This window comes from Sylvia atricapilla, chromosome 7, assembly GCF_009819655.1.
Source record: "Sylvia atricapilla isolate bSylAtr1 chromosome 7, bSylAtr1.pri, whole genome shotgun sequence".
Taxonomy (NCBI): domain Eukaryota; kingdom Metazoa; phylum Chordata; class Aves; order Passeriformes; family Sylviidae; genus Sylvia; species Sylvia atricapilla.
In genome coordinates this window covers 6,424,424-6,444,620 of record NC_089146.1, presented here as the reverse complement: position 1 = coordinate 6,444,620, position 20,197 = coordinate 6,424,424, and the positions used below count along the sequence as shown (strand labels likewise).

The 20,197-nt window shown below is 41.5% G+C and overlaps 1 protein-coding gene across 1 annotated transcript; it reads right to left on the bottom strand.

Moving 5' to 3' along the window:
• Window positions 1-8,659: 8,659 nt before the first annotated feature.
• On the bottom strand, window positions 8,660-19,993 carry ZC3H15 (zinc finger CCCH-type containing 15). Its single transcript, XM_066322500.1, has 10 exons — window positions 19,804-19,993; window positions 18,165-18,266; window positions 15,229-15,340; window positions 13,558-13,710; window positions 12,400-12,491; window positions 11,165-11,347; window positions 10,338-10,484; window positions 10,045-10,149; window positions 9,679-9,805; window positions 8,660-9,456 (listed from the first exon to the last, which is right to left on the bottom strand). The coding sequence occupies exons 1-10, from the start codon at window positions 19,879-19,881 to the stop codon at window positions 9,263-9,265; spliced, it is 1,293 nt and encodes a 430-aa protein (XP_066178597.1). The 5' UTR covers window positions 19,882-19,993; the 3' UTR covers window positions 8,660-9,262.
• Window positions 19,994-20,197: the final 204 nt, after the last annotated feature.

The following is a 20,197-nucleotide window of genomic DNA, read 5'->3' as shown; positions in this document are numbered from 1 at the left end:
TTAGTTTGCTTTGGTCAGTTCATGCCTTTTCATTTCTATTTTGTTTAATATTACCTTTGCTATCCATTGGGAAAAATAAAACTTTACATCTGAAAACTGTGGAAGCATGAAGTAGTGAAACACGAGGAAACCACTAGAGATGTTTAGGCTTGATTTGCTGTATTGCTGCTCCTATGAGCAATTCACATCAGCCGAATGTCATTAAGTTGTTAGCAAAAGCTGTCCTTAGCCCGGGGCTATGGGGCAATGTTTCCACTAGGACAACAAGGGCATGGCTACATTTGTTGAAGCTGCTCCTAGCACGGAGTCTGGAATCTCCCAGTTCAAAAGGAAGTGAGCTGTACCAGATTTTTTTCCTGATTTGTTCAATACTGATAGCTGTATTACTCCAGTGTTAGTCAAAGTCTTTCTGCAATACCCTTTTTGTGTTTTACAGAGTGCTCATTACTCACCAGGCCTTTTTTTTTTTTTTTTTTTACATTAGGATTTCACAGGATCAAATTCAGACACAGCACTGCTTGATTTACCCAAGGATTCATATTTCTTCAGTCTGACAAAGTTGGTCATTGTAAATCACATGTGACTCAGTTTTTGCTTCACAAAGCACTTCAGCAGATTACCAAACAACTATGTCCAGATGCTGCTCAGTAACACCTCCAAAGACTTAGATATCTTAGAAAGACATTTTTAAAGAGCACTTTCCCCCTAAAGAAAAGCTTTGACAGGAAATAATGGAATAAGGGAGGAATGGATCAGGAAAAATCCCAAACAACAAGCTCCATAATACTTTCTGCAAATGTTTTCATTATATGCATGCATATATAGAAGATGTAACAGAGACAAAAAGCTAAATCCCAGCCTGCTCTGTTAAAGAAGAGTGTGTGGGAACACAGCAGCCCAGAGGGAAAAGCCTGGGAAGGCACCACACCTATCCCCAGGAGTGCAGTGCCCTTGGATAATCACAGTGAGAGAGGCTGTGCATTTGTCTCACGTGGAGTATGTGTGTTGTGTATGAAAGTTCTGTACTGCTGCTTCTCCCATCCTACTGAAGTGTCTGTGCTGACACAGCTGTGGAGCCCCTGAGACGGAAAGCTCCAGCCCATGTGTTATTCCTGCAGTGATTGTTCCTTCCCAGGACAATTCCATCCCACAGAACTGCACCTGGACTTGCACTGCTTCCTAACCCACCCTTCTGCCTGTACCCAGCAGAGCTTGTAAATACACAACAGTCACAATCAATACCAGAGTGCCAACAGTACACTTGGTTAAAGAAAGAATTATCCCTCCTATCTATTCATCATTCTCTCCTCCACTCCTTTTTTCCTTTCCTGGAAGGAAGGTACATTGCTTGCTGGATGCCATCAATTTTAACTCAACCTTTTTACAGTCACAAAGACCCACGAAAAAATGCTGCTTTTATGTAGGTGCATAAATCTCTTCCCCACCCTGAAGGTGAGGAAGAGATTTATTATTTATTCTTGCCATCGTCTTATTCTTAGTTGCATCTTATTCTCCTTCTTAAGAACCATTTCCTTCTTTTGCCTGCCACTACTTTCATACTATTTTAAATAGTGTCCTTTCTGCTGAGACCATCATCTGTGGCAAGTGTGCACAGAGGATTTATTTAGAAAGTGGAAGTGCCTGTGTCTGGCAGAAATTCTTGTGGAACAGTATTCAGCTGGGACAAAGAGGAACAGAGCCCTTCCCTGCACACAGGCTCTATAGGCACAGAAGACGGGGCACTTTCTAGTTTATTTCCATTTATGGAAAACTTCCAGATGACAAGAGGCATTTCCTAGGTTTCTTACATTCTTGACTGCTTCTGGTTATACAGAAATACCAGTGACCACTCCTTCCTGCTGTGTCCCTGAGATACTGTTATCCCTGTCTTTAGTGCAAATCATCAATTTACTAAAAAGGACAGCTTCTTACGGACAACTTTTGAATCTTTCCCCTCAACTTTCTATTTTTTTTTTCTATTAACTTTCTCATTTTTTTCTATACTGTTTTTCATCATGTATCTTCAAGGGAATCTAACAAGGCTCAGACTCACAGAGCAGTCCTGTTGGCTTTTAAATTGATCATTCCAGGCACACAGTGCCACATCTGCATTTAAGCATCTGTCCTCTAGTGTTCCTGTATTACAGTCATGCTTCCACATTCCTGCTGAAGGATTTGGAACAAAATCAAATTTAAAACTTTGAAATTCCCTGGGAAAGGAGTAATACTTCAGGCTGCTGTGTGCTTAGTAACAAGCTCAAATTTAAAATGTGTTTGAAGACTTAGATAACAAAATAATCACAGGATGCAGAGCAAGTAGGATTGAAAGTGGAGAAATAAAGTAGAGGCAAGTTCCTTTCTATCCAACACTCTGAATATTCTTTTACAAAAATACAAAAGCACTAACGATGGTAAGATAATGAACTGAGGCTGAAAGAGATATTTCCTTTCCCCTGTCTCTCAAGAAGCATTTCAAGTGTTTGAGCCCAGGCACTGTCCAGGCTGATAGGCCAGCTCAGCCATCAGCTGATGCCTTCAGAAGACACCTCACCCTCTTACAGAATGCCTCAGAGTTCAAACTTCCTCCCTCTTCCCCGAGCAGAAATGCCCCTTTCTCCCCAAAGAACCCCAACTCACCCTCACCTTGAAGCCATTGTATTTTGATCCTCCATGTCCAAAGAATACTGTACTGTAACTAATTAATATTAAATCAAAGCATGTCCTTATCTATAAAACATTGTGACTATGCCATTGTTGAGTAAATTAACCAAGATTTCCCTTAAGGAACAAAACTAAACATAGATCAACACATCATCAGACTTTTTTCCCTTCTAACAGAGAGTTTGGCCAGGGGAGTGAGGGGTTGGGGTTTGGTGTGGGTCTGGTTTGTTTTCAAATTTGTCCTCTTCGCTTCTAAGCCACCAGCCTCCCATTGCCAGGGGTCACTCCAGCTGGGTGCTGCTGCTGAAAGAACTATTTCTGCATCTATCAAACAGAAGTTAATGCTGACAACAGTTATCAGTAGTGGAAACTGCAGACACTTCCATGCCCTGAATAAAGAGCACATTTAAGCTTTTCCCTTTTTGCCCTGTTGGGGGAAGAGTCCTCATTCCACTTCTCCCGGCTGCCTGTACATACAAAGAATGGGCAATTATTCCTGTGTAGCAACTGTTGTTCAGAACTGGAAGTTGGTATTTCTGTGTGGAAGGCACCATGTGGGAACTGCCATGCCTGGAATACAGACCCCTATTGACAAGGGAACGACTGCAGAGCCCATGGTGCAGGGCTGGTGGCACTGACAAAGTGCAGCTCTGGCACCTCCCAGGTGCTTATTGAAGAAAATAGTTCACAACGGTGAGACCTTTACAGTTCATAGTTCCCTCTAATTTTAACTCTGGTCTGTCAGACATTTGAAGAAATAACTTTTCCTTCTGACCAGCTTTCCTAACCCTCCTTGTCTCCATTCAATGAAGAAGCCCGTGAAGTGTTTGGAGTCTTGTTAGGGAAGCACAGTGCTGAGGATGCTGTGCCTTGCTCCAGGGAGCTCAGGGAGAAGGCAGCAGCTGCCCTCACAGGGACTGCTGGGACACTTGATATGGATTAGAGAGTCACAAGAGTCTCCCTTCCCCAGTGGCTACACTCAGCAGAGGGAGACGACAGCAAAAGAAAGTGATGAAGAATGAAGATTTGAGGTTTCCCACCTAGAAACTCGGCTGTTACATCATTTTAAGGAGGCATTAAGTTGCAACTGTGGAATTTTTGAAGTGGAATTTGATCTTTTTTTCTGAAGCAGTCTACTGCTCCCAAATCAAAGAACTAAACCACTTGTCATGTCAGAGATCACTCAGATTGATAGAAAACAGTGATTGAGAGCTTGCAATGGACTGTATTACTGTGCAGAGACCAAACTACCACATCCTCTTCGATCCCATCTGCCTCGTGTTCAGAGCACAAGGAGAGAAACCAAGGAACAAAACAGAAGTGAAGGTGGAACATGAAAAGGACAAAGCTTCTCCTGGAGGAGCAATCCTGTCAAAATCTATTTTGTAGAAGCCTGAAAAATGTAAGTTTTAAGCTGATATCCTGCAAGAGATGGTCTACACCCATATTATGTGCTGACAGACAGCTCCATTCAAGCACAGGCCCCAGGATGCAGCCTCCACAGAATGTATTTCCCTAATGGCTGATGGTACAAAGAACATTGTTTTGCCTTGGGAACCTTCTGTTGTAATTTGCTCACCTCCTTCCTTCAGGATTGCTTCTGCTTTTTCCCTTTTCTAAAGGAAAGCTGTGATGCTCTCTTTTCCATGTTTCTTTCCTTCATTTAGGAGTCTGCCTCATTTTTGAAGTCTGATTGGGGAACTCAGGGAATGCCTCTGTTTTAAGCCAGCTTTGCTCAAATTTAGGTCCAAATGTATTACAACACTACATTTTCAACCACTAATGTAAGATAAAGAGATTATCTTCCTAAACACAGATGAGATGCTGCTGGCTGCTATTTTGTGATTGAAAGAACTGATTATTTTTGGCATTCATTTCAATAATGTGCTATGAAGGAGCCTATTGTGGTCACATATTAGGGCTGTAACATCATAAATGAATAAAACATCTTGGCCTTATTGCTAATACCAGCAACAGCTGCTCTCTGTAAAAAGACAGAGCATCCATTGAAAGGAAGAAGTAAGTGTGACAGGCAAAGCCAAGGTCACTTCTCAGCCTGCATGGCAGTGTGGGGGAAAAGAGAAGGGTCATGTGCAGATATCACAGCAAAAGCACTTAAGGTGATCACAGCCCCATAAAACACACCTGGTACCTAACTAGAATCAGACTTCATTCAAATGCTTCATTCATGAAGAAAAAGATTCTACTTATTAGAAGCCCAAGTACAGCAAAAAAATCAAGTACGTCAAGAGAAGGCTTTTGATTTCGAAAAAAACCCTCTTTCTAGCACTGAAATACATTGAGACACTGTGCTCTTCACAACTGAAAGACATCAGCTTCTCTTTTCACACCCCTTTCTCTGGTTTGCATTAGGTCAGAGCAAAGCTAGGCACAGGACATGATGTCCTGGAAGAACCCAAGCTAATAGGAGTCATATTCTGAACAAGATGTAGCTGGGATGTGGAACTCCAGAGTTTCCAAAAGTTGGTTAGAAAGTCAAGGGATTCAAGGGAGAAAGAGGGAATGGACTGTGGATATAAAGGTGCCACAGGGCCCATATCTAGGAGGAGAAATGTTCTAGATTAAGAACTGTTGGAAGGTCTGTAAGAAAAGTGCCCCTGAGCAGTGCACAGGCTTGTCCTTCTCCTACCTCTTTGTTCCTCAGGTGTCTCTTCTGGGGAGTGTCATAAACTCTTGGTCTGATGCAGTGCTGCTGCTGTTACATGGGGGTTTTGCAGCTCCTCTGGCCTTCCCCACTTCTCATTTGTCCATTTCTGTTCCAATTCTGATCCATATTATTCAGGGGATAATTTCTCCTGAGATACTTCAGGTGAATATGTATGCGATATCTGCATATGGGAACGATCCCTTCCTCTCAGCTTAGGGCTGTAATAATTTCACTGTGAGGAGAACAAAGACCCACCTTGTAAGATTTTTAGTTTAGCTGCTTGATCACTCTGCAGTTTCAGTAAGTTATTACAAAGCAGCACATGGAACAGAATAACAAATGATGTTTATGAAACCTCCCAGCATGTTATTTGCAAGATATATAAGCTTACCCAAATTAAGCCTGCATTACTTACTATCCTCAGGTAATTTTTAGAAGGGGCATTAGCATTGCAAAAGGATTAGATTTCAGCAGTCAGAATGTCTTGAATTCAGCACTCAGAACATAAGTTTTTGAAAGCTGTTATTCCACATCCAACTTAACTGAAAGGAAACACAAATAAAACCCACACTGATTTGTACTGACATGTGTACATTCTTTCTAGTCTAGTGCGTAACCAACACACTAAACAAACACAGTCTATTATGAGAATACTGAATTGCCACCATAAGTACCACTGCTTGGTCCGAAGTTTTATCAATAATAAAACCTCCTCTTGATAAAAATAGCTGGGGAGCACTTTCCATTAAGAAATGGCAACACTTCTATTACAAACAACTCAGAGATAATGTAATATTTAAGGTCAGTCCTGACAGTTAATTTAAATTTTTTTTCCTGGCCTTTGTGAACAGTGCTCATTACAAAAGAAAGTAGGGAGCTGTGAATAACAAAATAAAATTAAATCACACAGGCTTTAAAAAACTCCCATAACTTCAAAGAATTTAAAGCTAGCCAGTTTCAGCATTTCAGACAGTTTGTGTGTGTGACGGAAATGGGATTTTAATATACATCAAAATTCAAAACCAACCAATACCCTACTCCCCCAACAGCAAATACCAGGAAGCAAAGGCACGGGTTTACTGCAGCACCTTTAACTGCTTTTGCCCAGCCCCAAAGGTGCTTCCAAGGCAGGGCCACACAAGTGTGGTCCCTCAAGGTTTGCTCAGCCACAGCTGCATTTCTCACATAGTGCTGGTGTAAGTCAGGAAAACAAGGGCTAGAAACCAACTTTAGTGCACAGGTGTTTCTCACCTGCCTCATGATGCTTTACAACGTGATCTGAACCCAGCAAGGGTCCTGAACTGAGCCTGAGCCTGCTCTTCTAACAGTGAAAGACTGTATTTCTGACCCAGACAGACTGGGCAGCCACTGCAATGAAGATACAATCTCAATCCAGAAATAATGGTATCTCATTCTTCCAGAAGTGACTCACTGACTCTTTATCAGGGCAATTTCAGGAAATGTGCATCAGTAAGACAACTCAGTGACGTCACATCCAAGTGAACTCCCTTCCATCACACTGCTCATTTCCTGAACATTAATAATTCATCCACTCCAAGCAACACCTTGGCATTCATTTCCAACTGAACACTTATTGACTGAAAGCCCATTAGCTACAAATCCAAGGCGCTTTAAATGAGCAGATGAGGAACTTTCAGCAGCCCACGTGAAAGCAACGTGGAGCAGCAGGAGGAACGTCCAGAGGTCTGAATGCTCCCCTGACAAAGGGCTCCTGAAGAGCAGTCACCCTGCTCTCACGGCTGGAAATCTGGGCAGGGCCAGCCCAGCCAGGAGCTGTGCCAGAGTCAGTGGAGAGGAAAAAGAGAAAAAAACCAAATGGGGGCAGCCAGCTGTTGTTTCCTGCCCACGTGAAGTCATCTGTCAACACCTACTGCCCAAGAAAATCAGGTTTTCTACAGCTAACTTAAGAGATGTTCAATGGATTTCAGTGACTGGATGTTTAAATGACACCTCTACAAAGTAGCTGTGCATCACAACCATCCTTTTAGACCCAAAAGGGCACACACTCTCTGCCCACCCATCACTAATTTCAGCTAATAAAACACTTAGTTTTGTTAGCTGAAATTAATGAGTCACCTCGACAATCCTCCACTGTAAAATTCAAGTTACATGAACAAAATGTTGGCAAAGATTCTAAGCTATTTACATCAGCAAAACAGGTAAATATTATCAAAATGAGTATTCTATACAATAAACCAACCCCTAAGACACAAAACATTGAAAGCCGCTGTCATCCTTGATAATGATTAAATTACTTTTATTCCCATTTAAAATATACAACTTTGAAAAATTATGCAACATACATTCAAATGAACTGCATTCGTAAGTGTCCTGATAGCCAGGTATCCTGGCCAGTATAATACAATAATCCATCAACTCTTGTTTATTTATGGCCACAGGAGAAAAATCTGCATAAATAAATATTTGTATCTGATAGTGCAGCTTTTCCTTAAACAGTTACATTTAGAAGTCAATTTCAGTAGGCCTCTTTCTCCCAAGCACTGCTCCTCGTTCCTACAGGAAAAACCGAATTCCACCAAGATCCCAAAAAAGGCCAAAGATTCTAAGCCTGCTATTTTAGAAATAGCATTCATGATACAAGAGTCAATTCAGCAGTGCCAGAAATAACCAGTAAAGCTAATATTACCACCCAGAAGCAGTTTTGGGAAAGCTCACCAACAATGCCATAACTCTTACTGGTCTGGATGTTTAAGAGCTTTAGAAAAATCAATAGAAAGGGTATCATGAGTAGAGCAGAACTGTGGCAGACACCACGAGGAGTATGGCAAGGAGGAGCAGCCTATGGCCCCTGGAAAAGCACCACTGCTGAGAAATCTTTATGGCAGAAGAATAAATTGAATTAAGTGCAGGCTGCAGGGTACAGCACCTGAGGGAACTTACCCCAGTACAACTGGCTGTTACTGAGAGGACACCAAAGGGGTGACAAGCATGGCTTGGGCTGTAACATCCCTGCTCTGCAGAGCCTCGGCTCCTGGCTAATCTACAAAAGACAGTGAGGAGAGAATGAGACTGGAATTGCAGTCAGGCATGAAGAGCAGGTACTACATCAGTTAAGGGGTGGGCAGGGAATAGGAACAGCAAGGGAGAAAAGCTGGCTGCTGAATTTTACACTGCATCAAGAGTAGACAAAAAAACTGTAGCTGCAGGTAGCCCAAACTGAACTGAAGCCAACATCATCACTTCTGTATCAAGACTGCAGAGAAAAACATCTACCACTCTATCAGAAAATCCAGGTCTTAACAGTTTGGTATGATATCCTAACTTAGCAGAGAAAAATCAACACAGGTATTTTAAAGTTGATAATTTTTATTTACAGATTTATTGGCAAAAGGTGGTGGGAAAGTTTAAAACATTTTAAACAGAGGGCACCGTACTGTATTGTATGAAGTATCAGTTCACAATCTTCAGTATCCAGCTGATCAAATAAAGCTAATCACCACTTAAAGAAGCATAATCTGCATCAGCTCCATTAGAGCACCCTGCCTAAAAGCCACTTCAGGCAGTTCCTAAATCAACACAATCACTAATAAACAATGCAGTTTTTGTGAAGGATGTATACTTGGGTTTTTGTACTGTACCTGATGTCAAACTGCCCACTTGCATATTGGCAAAGCAGTTACACTTCCTACTCTTAGGTGAAAGTTATAACCTCATTGTTTGCAAATTCAGCTGTCAGGTAATTCTGAACTACTCTGAACGTTTTACTGTGAGCATAGTCAAGACTGGAGTAGATGAGATTGAAGGAAAACATTCCTGGTATATCACGTGCCCATCATATTCAGCTGCATAACCATAAACATCTTGTTTAAGAACTCTATTCAAAAAGGAGAAAAAATGTAGTCAGTTTTCACTTTGTCACATAGGTTTAATTCCTCGCTGGAGCTCTTTAGTTCATTCTTCTAAATCAAGAGTGTTTAGTTCTTCTTCTAGTTCGTCCAAGTCCTCTCCAGTAAAGAGATTTTCATCAACTGGAACTGCATCAATTACTCCATTTTCCAGCTCCCCATCTCCATCGTTCTCTTCATCTAAATCATTTTGCTCGCTGTTGTTTATATCACCACCAGAAGCTTCACTTAATTTATTATCTGAAAATAAACATAATCCTTAGGCATTTCAGTGTCACATCTTTCTTAATCCCCAATTGAATTCCCAATCCCACTAAACATGCTTTCAAATATGGAAATTATGAAGAAGCTGCTTTATTTGAAATTCACACAGACTTATATTGGCCAAATTGCATGAACCTGGTTAATATGCAAGTCTGGCCAATTAACTATGGGAACAGGTTGGAAAAAAGAATAACTTACCATCTTTTTCTATTGAAGTGTATGTGCTGAATCTCTCTGGACTAGCCACTGTAATACCAGTCTCCTCCACTGCCTTGGGGACATACAGGTTCAAATCCACATCATTTATGCACACAGGGTCTTCCATCTGGAAAATAAACCAAGATGCTCTGCATGAATTACTTTTCCACAAAAATCCTCACTTCTGCAAGATTTCTACAACATTTGTCACCTTCAACAGGAACCTTCTGATAAATATACTCTGGGGCAGTATTAAGGACCAAGCTTATTACAATTTCATTGTAAGGGCTTTCAAGTTGAAACTTGAAACATTTTTCAAACTTGAATACAATTGGAATATTCCTTGATTTAATGCTTTTTCTTTACCTCATCATCATCTCCTGCTCCTTGAACATAATGGGTGTCATCTGCTTCTTCATCATCTGCATCAACCAACTCCGGCCTGAACTCAAACACTTCACGTCCACTAATCTATCCACAGGAAAAGAAACCTCCAGTTACCACTTCATGGAATTTATATGGTTACAAAAAACCCACAAACAAATCACAAAAAGAAAGTGACACACAATAACAAGCAAAACAATTTCAGGCCAGCTACCTCCTGACGAAACATCATTTACTTGCTCTTCTTGCATTAAGAATTGGACTGCAAAACTTACCACCAATGCTTTGCCAGCTTTGAAATCTGCTTTCCTCCTCTCCATATCTTGTTCAGCCTTATCAATTTTTTCTTGTCTTTTTCTTCTCTTCCATGCAATAAAACACTCTAGAGTAATTTTGGTAACATTTGGTCCTAAGGCAGCACGCTGTCAAGGAAAAAGATTCATTAATGCTAGAAACGCTTTCCAAAGGATGTAACAAATTGGGTATTTAATTACTCTTTTCCAGAAACTAATTGAAAACATTTCTTTCCAAGCCCCTCCAGACTCTTGCATTGTTAAACATGCATCATCTTCTTAACATCTGACTCAACCAGCGATTTTCCAGTTAGCGAGATGAGTTGGCAGGAAAATTATTAGGAAAAGTGGAGGAGGAAATAAAGGAAAGACAAAAGCTCAGCTCTGCTCCAAGTGACACTGCCAAGCAATGGTGACAGAAGGAAGCAGAGCAGCAACACCTTCAGAAGGCTTTGTGCTCTTGGTGTTGCTGCTTCATGAGAGAGCTAAGGAAGAACTAAGCAGACAGTGAGCTGGGGATGGGAAAAGCCACAGAAGCAGCTGTAACTGAGAAATGAGAAACAGCAGTTGAGAAAGAGAAGCCTCCTCAGAAAGGGAAGCAACAGGCACACTAAGCATGCAGCTACAGTCAATTCTGTTCACTAGGCAATAGTTTCTAAACAAACCCATGAATCAATGCTATGCATCCTTTGCCCTAGTTCATCGAGCTCTAATAACATCTAATAGTTTTTATTAAAATGAGCAATATTTTATGTCTCTCTTCTGAGTAATGAGAACAACTACCACCAAAAGGTACCTGACAACTTTACCTCTTTTTCTATTAGATCTTCTAATGAGATTTCATCTTGCTTTTCTTCCTTCTTCTTGTCTTTCTTTAACACAAAGCCTGGAGGGAGGGCATGGCGATACATGCAGTTGTCTCCCCCACCTGGACAGACCCAAAACCATCCGTATTTGTTGTTCTCAATGGCATCAAGGAAGTATTTGCACACCTGGATAAAAGCATTTGGTTGTTAGCACAGTGTCCCCAGCATTTCACACTCCATGTCACGAGTTCACTAAGTCCAAGGCAGCTGTGCTCAGGACAGAAAGGAACATGTGAAATGCACTAACAAAAACAGCAAAGGCGTGCAACTGAGTATCTAAAACTCATGTAGTCAACAGCTTTTTCTCCCTCAATATGACCCCAATTAAAGAAGACAAGATGACACAAGACTGGCAGCTCCTGTAAAGCCAGCAGCACTCTCTTTCTGCTCACTTACATCGGTGCAGTTTTAAACAACACAAATTGCCTCACATGTTGTTAAACCTTCCAGCTCTGGGTCCTGAGGGGAGGATGCCATTCTAGGATCTTTAACAAGCAATTCATCATTTATATTTAGCCACAGCAATGGTTAACTTCTGCAAATTTAGACTATTTAATTATTTGGTATTGAAAATAAGGTGAAATAGTCTCAAAGAATGAAAAAGGGATTAACCCCCCATGCCATTTAGTGCAGAACTAAAAATATTGTTGAACCTAAAACCCATGACTTACAGATTACTCTCAATTCATAAATTAGGGGAAAATTTAAAAGCTTGTAGTACTTGTATGTCATCCAGTAGATAGATAAGTCAATACATACCACAGTCACTGCAATAACAGACTTCATTAATCACAATACTTGGATTTTCTAAGCAATTGGGAGGCATTAAATATACTGCTGAAACCTTGAGCATTTCTATCATCCACTTCACCTACTATCCATTTGTAATGTACATGAGAAAACTTTTTATGGACTGAAAAGAGCAGTTGGGTTGTGGTTTTCTTGCTGGTTTTGGTTTTTAAATTTTTAACGATGTTACCAGAAACACCATCAGTCTACTGTCAGTCCACTATCAGTCATCTACTCAGAATATTATAACATTCCAGTCTCAATTTTTACCTAATGATAAACACTTCTAATGCCAGACCGCACTGCACTTAATTCCTTCTAGTACAGCTCAATTAAAATAATTAAAAAAAAGGAAAAAAAAAAAAAAAAAAACCAAAGAGAAGACATACTATTTGGGTTTTGGGTTTTTTCTTTTCCGCCTCACCATGCTTCTTGTTCACCACTTCTTCCAGCTTCTTCTCATCCCAGTTGTCCATTGTATCTAGAAAAACACAACAGATGGTCTCACAAAAAAATTCCCAATACTGAACACTGCCAGCAAGCTGCTTTTCTGCCCAGTAACAGTTTCAATATGCAATTCTTACATTTTAAGTAACTTATACAAGGGAAAATGAATTCAGGTTCTTAAAATACTGTTTTCAAACTCTCCTATGCTACTCAAAAGACAATTACCTCAAAAGCCCTAGAAATTTTAATTCTGAAATGCATGAAGTGTGTTTCAGTTTAACACTCAGTAACGTGTCATTCCACCTGTACAGAACTGAGTGTGGACAAGGGAAAAGAAGAAAAACAAAGACAACTGAATAGAAGAGAATGTTGGAGGGTAACAGCCAGACATACAGCTAATCAAACTTGGGCCTTGAAACAGAAAATGCCAAATTATCTGTGTTGAAGTTAAAAGAAGGTTCACAAAAGGAGCAGATCACCAATGACAACATTAGCAGTGAATCTGTGGGATCCCATCAGATACATTTAGGATGGCACAGTCTAAAATTCAAATTAAGACTGAAACATGAGGAAATGTGAAAAAACCAAGTTCTATAAAATCTCTTGTCCCTGCCAAATCAAAGTAAAATCGAGAGACTCAACCAACAAGCCATTTGGGGAGAGAAAATCACAGAACAAATTCCCAAGCATCCCTAAATGCAGAACTGTGCATGTTTGGCCAAAGACCAGTAGCAGTTCTGGCTGCTCACTGCACTTCCCCCTTTGGCACTTCCTTCTCCAGAGCTTAGGAGGGAAACAGCAACTGCCAGAAAGGTCAAATACTCAAATACTGTTCAACTTGTGACTTGTATGGCACAATGCATGACACTGCACAGCTGAAACACCATCATCATTAGCAGGTCATATTTCTTTTTCTAGGTGAGGTCTAATGAACATTTGAGAGCACACTTGGTGGGAAGTTTCAGTGTTGTTTAGAACTTGGAAGGTCATGGGATGAGTTGCCTTAGTCACTGTTCTTCAGGATCATAACCACAATACACAAGATTCTTAAAATTCCGGTTTCAGAACAGCTTAGCAGTAACTTTCTACAATAGTTATACCTTTTTCAAGGTCTTCATCTCTTGCATCAATGTAGACACTTCGTTTTTCACACTTCCTTTCCAAGGACAAATCATGAGAAAACTTGCACTTGTCTCCTTTAGTGCACTGCCCTTGCTTGAAGAAAGCACAAACTACAGATTTTGGGTCAGCACCTGAGTGAAAAAAGTTTGGATATTTTAATACTATTTTTAAGCAAAAGTGATATATTAGAAATTCTGAGAACATCAAGGATACGTAGAGAATGAAAATACATTTTAAAAACAAAAGGTTTTTTTAATGTTTATGGTTAAGTGCCTAATTCATGTCCTGAACATGCCAAATTTACTTTTATTGCATGGTATTTACAATAAACATCAGAGCTGTCAATAAACTATTTAAAAAAAATATGATGTTTGCCTGAGCAAACCATTCATTTGTGCATTACAATAGATCAAGGAGATCATTCTGTGCAACTTCCCTACACATGAAGCTGTTCCTGCCCCCAGTACACAGCAAAGCATCTTCTGGATGTCAGCTTTTTCCCAACACATCAACAACACATTATAATAAATGATACACATGACAATAATTGACAATCATATAACCCACACTCACTCAAACCACCTTCCTCTTTTAGTAGTAGAGAGAAAAGGGCTGATCACAGACCCCAAAATAAGCAACTGTTGTTCTAGCATGAACTAGCCAATCACCCTAGCTACAGTTTAAGTCAAAATCATCCCACTAAGGAATCATCTGGCAAATTAGGAGGTCACTAGGAAAAGCAATTAAGGAAGGAGGTCTAAGTGTATTTATGAGACATGACTAAATCAGAAATACTTTATTTGTAGTATTAATTAAGATTTTAGGCTTGAGTTTTTCACATGATGCTTCACTTTTGGTTGGACTAAAAGTGATTTCAGTATGTACAGCAACACCTGTTTAAAATGTAACCTAACAATCTGGGTAATATTCATTTTCTGAAATAACTCCAAGTCAAAAAGTGCTTGATTCAGAGAAGACTAATACAGAAAGCTGCAGGTCACAGAGAAGAGTCCTTTTTTGCTGATCAGTGGCACAATGAGTAAATACCAGGTTTGCTTTAAACACATGAAAACCACACTTCTTTTGTCAAAAAGCATTGCACATAAGCTCCAGAAGATTGCTAAGTAAAAACTTGGTAACATCACAGAATTTGTTTGTTCAATAACCAATCTCAAGAGAGACCCAAACCAAATGCTACTGCTAATTATGAGGTCAGATACAAGTAACTGGGAAGTTGTCACTGTTCTGATTTGAGTACAAGTCTTCTGTTAAGACAGAAGTTATGATCTTATATTCTTTCTTTGGATGTTCACACTTCCCTGGGGAGACAGGCTGCTTTAAACAAATACCATCAGACAAAAATCATGCCACACATCCAGAAGCATCACACTGATGGATGAGAACAAAGCCAAGGATCTTCAGCTGTGCTGACAACATCAGTGCAGCTTTGGATATTCTAATGCCCTACTGACCCCAGAGGACTTCCCACAACAATGTCAAATCACGACTGACAAAATACTTGGCACACTAGATGGAGGAGGAAATAGTCACACCTATTTCATTAAAATACCAACTGGTGTTTTTGAAGGTTATTATACCTTAAGTAGTTATATGAATAAGAAAACATAAATGAAATCAGTTAGTCATACCTTTGCTAATTTTCTGTGCAGCAACCACAGGCTTGAAGAGCTCATTTAATTCTTGTAATTCCTTTTTCTTATCTTCTTTCTTTAATTTCTTCTCACTTTCTGATTGAGCAGCCTGGAAATATAAAACCAGGATGTCAGGACTCACTTCACGTGAACTGCACATCAAAACAGATGATATTCAATCATTCAAAGTTAGTTTACAAGGGCAGGAAGGAAACAACCTGTGATGCCTGGAAGGCTGAGAATTGCTGCTCTTGTGTGTGCAGCTGGTGCCCTTTTCTGGCACTGACCAAACGTCCTGGGGTGACTTTATGATGTTTGTATCCCCAGCCGGGTGTTGTGTTTTTGCTGGATATTCTGCACCTTTAAGAGTCATTCTGAGAGCAAAAGGGGGGAAAAGAAGAGCAGAAGAAGCTGCACTTGCTCCCCTGTATTCTTTTTCTGTCTGCAGCAGGAGCAGCAGCAGAGAGCTCTCCTTGGCTTTTCAGTTAGTTTTTTTAGCTAGCTAAGCCAAAATCCCAGGGCAGGGACTTGCCAGGGCCAGGCAAAAGCAGGACACCTGCCAGGGAGGAGAGGTGCTGGCAGGGACCTCTGGTGTCACAGTGACCCCTACTGCACCTTCACAGCTGGGAAAGCCAAGGAGAGGCATTGAGACTTCCAGAGCTGCACAAAAAAAGTCCCCTACACGCTGCTTTGCTCTTTCATCTGATCTCTACAGGTAGAAATTCCAGGAAATCTGTCCAGAGAAGCTGAAGTGCTTTTAGAACATTATTTCAACTTGGATCAATTCAGCATATTAATGTTTCACTGCTTAACTAAGCACTAAAGGCAGGAAAAGAAGCTCATCTAGAGAAGGAAAACTGCATTTATTAAAAAAAATACCTGAGTCTGTCTGCCTCACCCTTTTTTGGATAAGCCAGAGCAGGTGTGTGTGTATACCAAAGTGGGATGGAACCACATGAAAGAGGACATGGCAGAAACATTCTTAGATCAGATATTAAAGGAGGTTTCAGCAAGGTGAGGATCCATCTCTTTTTCAAGGGAACAAGTGACAGGGTGAGAGGCAAATGGTCTCAAGTGACCCCAGACAATGTTTAGATGAGATTTTAGGAAACATTTCATCACTGAAAGGGTGTGTCAAGCTTTGGAGGACTCACCATCCCCAGAAGTGATGAGAATGTGTGGATGTGGCACCTGGGAACATGGTTTAGAGGTGGACAGGCAGTGCTGGGTTAATGCTGCACTCAGTGATCCCGAAGGATCCTGTGTTTATTTGACTCTTGTCCTTAGGGAAGCCACTGAGACTAACACCACTGACAAGCACATGGGGCACTGTTTCCCAAAACACAGTGTCATATCAAAAAAGAAGCTTTGTTCTTATGGTGAATTTGGCAAAAACACACCAAACTGTTGGAGAAAGGAATCAGCAGCTTGGCTAGTTCTCCTACTAGAAGGTCACTAATGCTATTTAAAATAACACACAGACCCACATATGTCAACTACAGAAAGCTGTACTTGAAGAAGAGTTTTGTTTCTCTTCAGAGCTCTAAAAGCTTGAAGATGAAGCTTGTCTTTAAAAAACCCCAACAAACGAAAAAAAAACAAACACCCCCCCAAATCAAAGAAACAAAAAAACCCCAAAGAAACAAAAACAAATCAAAAAAGGAGAAAAACCAAACCAAAGAACCAACCACCACCAAAGCTAAAACTCTGAAAGCATTTCCATTTTAATGTCATGACATGAAAAAATGGCTTAAAAAAGTTCCTTCTCAGGGACAATCCTAACTGAAAGCTATTCCATAAGGTAGAAGAGGTATAATCAGGTTTAAAAATTTGCTCCTGACATCCAACAGTCAATAGCCATCAGCATTTAAGAAATAATATTATTTTAGCCTGTCTATTTTACATATTGGTATTTGCACACATGCCACAGATCCAGGGATTTCATACACAAGTTTCAGAACTGTTTGAATAACACCCATGTTTTTGAAGTGCCACCAAGGAATCTTTTCCACAACAACAAAAAATGATTAGATTTAATGACCCAAATACCAATTTTACTTTTCAAGCTGGGCTTGCCATGCTAGTTCATCCTTGTGACACAAGGAATGTGTCATGACATCATGAACTGAGCTAACACAAATGTAATTATTTTACAGGCCTATTCATAGAACAGGAAGCTGGGTAAATATTTAACAGCCAGCTTTCCTAGCACTGTAGGAATAAGAGACCTGGATCATTTCCATCAAATCCATGCTTTCTGATTGAGTAGAATGTAAACACTGTATCTCGTTTCATCAGACAGGAGGGCCAAGCTGCAGACTGTGGCTCAGAATTTCAGGGGTTTTCACAAAGAGTTCACCACATAGATGGAGATTTGACAGATTTGTGTCCACTTAAAATTGTAATAAATAAATAAAAGCAGAAGAGTGAGAACATATAGGTTTGTTATACTTGTAACTTCTTTCAATTCCAGTTTTAGTAACAACTATTGTTAATTTGAATTGCTCAGTGCTTCTTAAATAAGGTGGGAATTGAAGTGAAAAAAGGTGCAACTGTATTTTGCTGACAGGCAGTATCCACAATTTAACTTCAGGTAGCCTTAAACTGAATTATGCCACAATCAGAATACTATGGAGACAAGGGCTCACCCTGACTAGCTGAGTTTGGATGGGATGCAGTTCTTTTTTCACAACAAAAGCCAACCAAACAACAAACTAAAAACCAACACAGCCCCACACTCTGCACTACCTTTACACAGGTACAGGATTTACAGCTGGAGAAGCTCTGCACAACAGCTGTTAGCTGGATCTGTGCCAGTCCCATGAGGCAAGGAACAGCTCAGACACCTTCTCCCCGAGTACCTGACCACCTGTATCCAGAGTGGGAGATGATGTGTCTGTGCAGTGGGAAAACATTCCACAATAAAAGCTTACCTGGCGTGGATTCTGCTGACCAAACTTCACCTGGTGAGTCACAGCCTTGATAAACTTCTGCTGCTTTGCACCTTTTTTATTCTTTAGGCCAAATGTTTTGTCCTAAACCAAGACATAAACACAACCATATTAATTTTAAAAAACAAAAATCGAACCCCCAAACAGCAGAAACCTGTAATATATTACTTAATATTTTCAAGCATTGGAAGCTTTTTCTTTTCTAACTGTGCTAGTTTGAAGTTAAGTCTTTATCCTACATCAGGGCTGGACAGGTGTCTCCACTTCCTAAAATCCACTGCTTGAAGCTTCTGTTTATTGCCTAAATCAATTCTTCCTCAGTATCTTCAGCTTTATTGCTAAGGAGGAGTTCATGTACCAAATCTATGAAAAATTTCTCAGAAAAAAAACCAAAATAAAACAAGAAACCTCCTAATGAAAAAAAAAAAACCCAAAACCCCAGAAAACAGCTTACTTTCACATCAGTAGCAGAGGCAGAAATTATTTTTTGTAACTGAAATACCTGCCTTAAAAACTTATCCATGCCTTTGATTTTCCTCCTTGAAGGCAAAAGTAACAGATGTTTATCCAGTTAAAATAGCTCAGTTCAAATATGACTTTGGAAGCCCTAAGAATCCAAAAGTATATTATAAAATAATCACAAAATAAACAGCTCCAAGGTTCCAGACACATGCTGTTTTCACTTACAACCTGTTCCCTATGAACAGCAGCCTCTCTGTTACTTGGTGCTAACTGGAGAAGTCAAAACAATTAGTTGGGAAAGAAAATTTATCATTCACCCACTTGATTTCCACTGGAAATACAGCACGGAAAATACAATCCCTGTGTATTTGATTTATATAAAAACTCATTGCTAACAATCAATGCCAGCTTTTCCTCTTTCAGCTACATTTCTTTGCAATAAAAAGGATTTTTTCTGCATGCAGGAAGAGCCTCAGGAACTCCAATGCCAGGAGAACACAAGACCAACTGCTCTAAGCTGACCTTTCCAGAACCCACAGAAACAACGAAGTGCAACCTCAGATTTAAAGGAACACACTGCACGGGTATTTCCCCTGAGCAGCATCTTTCATGCCAGCAATTCAGGCAAATATTTCAGTTTCTGCAACTACTCTGCTTGTATAATAATCTCAGCATAAATTCACACATACAGCACAGACAAACACACGCAGCCCTCTAGCAGGTTTGATTTTTTTCTTTCCAGTCTGCTCACACGGGTCAAATTGTACCAGACCCCACCGCAAATCTGAGTGAGGAACTAAGGAATCGCGAAGGTGTGAAGGGATCTCTAGAGATCATCCACAAACCTACAGCCCAGCGAGCCCAGCTCGGGGAATACACAGGACACCGGGACGAACGCGAGAAAGGGCGAGGAAAAGAAGCCAGCACAGCAGCGCTGTGTTGTCGGATCGCGTCCAGGCCCAGCACGGCCCGGGCCCGGCAGTGACCCGGCCAAAGCCGGGCGCGGGCGGCGCAGAGCAGCCGGTGCCTCTCCGGGAACGGCGAGGTTTCGGCTCCGCGATCCTGCCCGCGGCCGCTCCGCCCGGGAAGCCGCGGGCGGCGGCAGGGCCCAGCGGGGAGAGGCCGCGGCGGGAGAGCGGCGGCCTGGGCCCATCCTCACCTCGATGATCTTCTCCTTCTTCTTCTGGTCCGCCTTCTTGCTGCCCCCCGCCGGCTGCTGCTGCTTCTTGGGGGGCATGGCGGGGCGGGCCGGGGCGGCTCCCGCGGGGCTGGGGCCGGGCCGGGAAGCGCCGCCAGGGGCCGGGACGGGCTCGGGCCGCGCCGCCGCCGCGGGGGAGGCGCAACGGGTCCCGCGGGGCACGATGGGAACGCGCCGCGGGCCGCCCGATCGCCTCCCGGCAGGCAGCGCGCCGCGCGACGTCACACAGGGGGCGGGGACAACGGCGTCATCCGCCGCGCGTGACGTCGCGCGACGGTGTGTGGGTGGCGGGAAGGGCGTGAGGGAGAGGGGCGGCTCTGAACTTCACTAGCGCCGTGCTCCCCTCATGAGGGAG

What these genes read in the sequence shown, in the direction of transcription:
- ZC3H15 (XM_066322500.1), bottom strand. Translation starts at nt 19,881, where the DNA reads ATGCCCCCCAAGAAGCAGCAGCAGCCGGCGGGGGGCAGCAAGAAGGCG. An exon ending in AGATGAAGACCTTGAAAAAG is followed by an intron (nt 12,492 to 13,557) that starts GTATAACTATTG and finishes GTGTTTTTCTAG; the next exon opens with ATACAATGGACAACTGGGAT. An exon ending in CACTTCAATAGAAAAAGATG is followed by an intron (nt 9,457 to 9,678) that starts GTAAGTTATTCT and finishes GTTTATTTTCAG; the next exon opens with ATAATAAATTAAGTGAAGCT.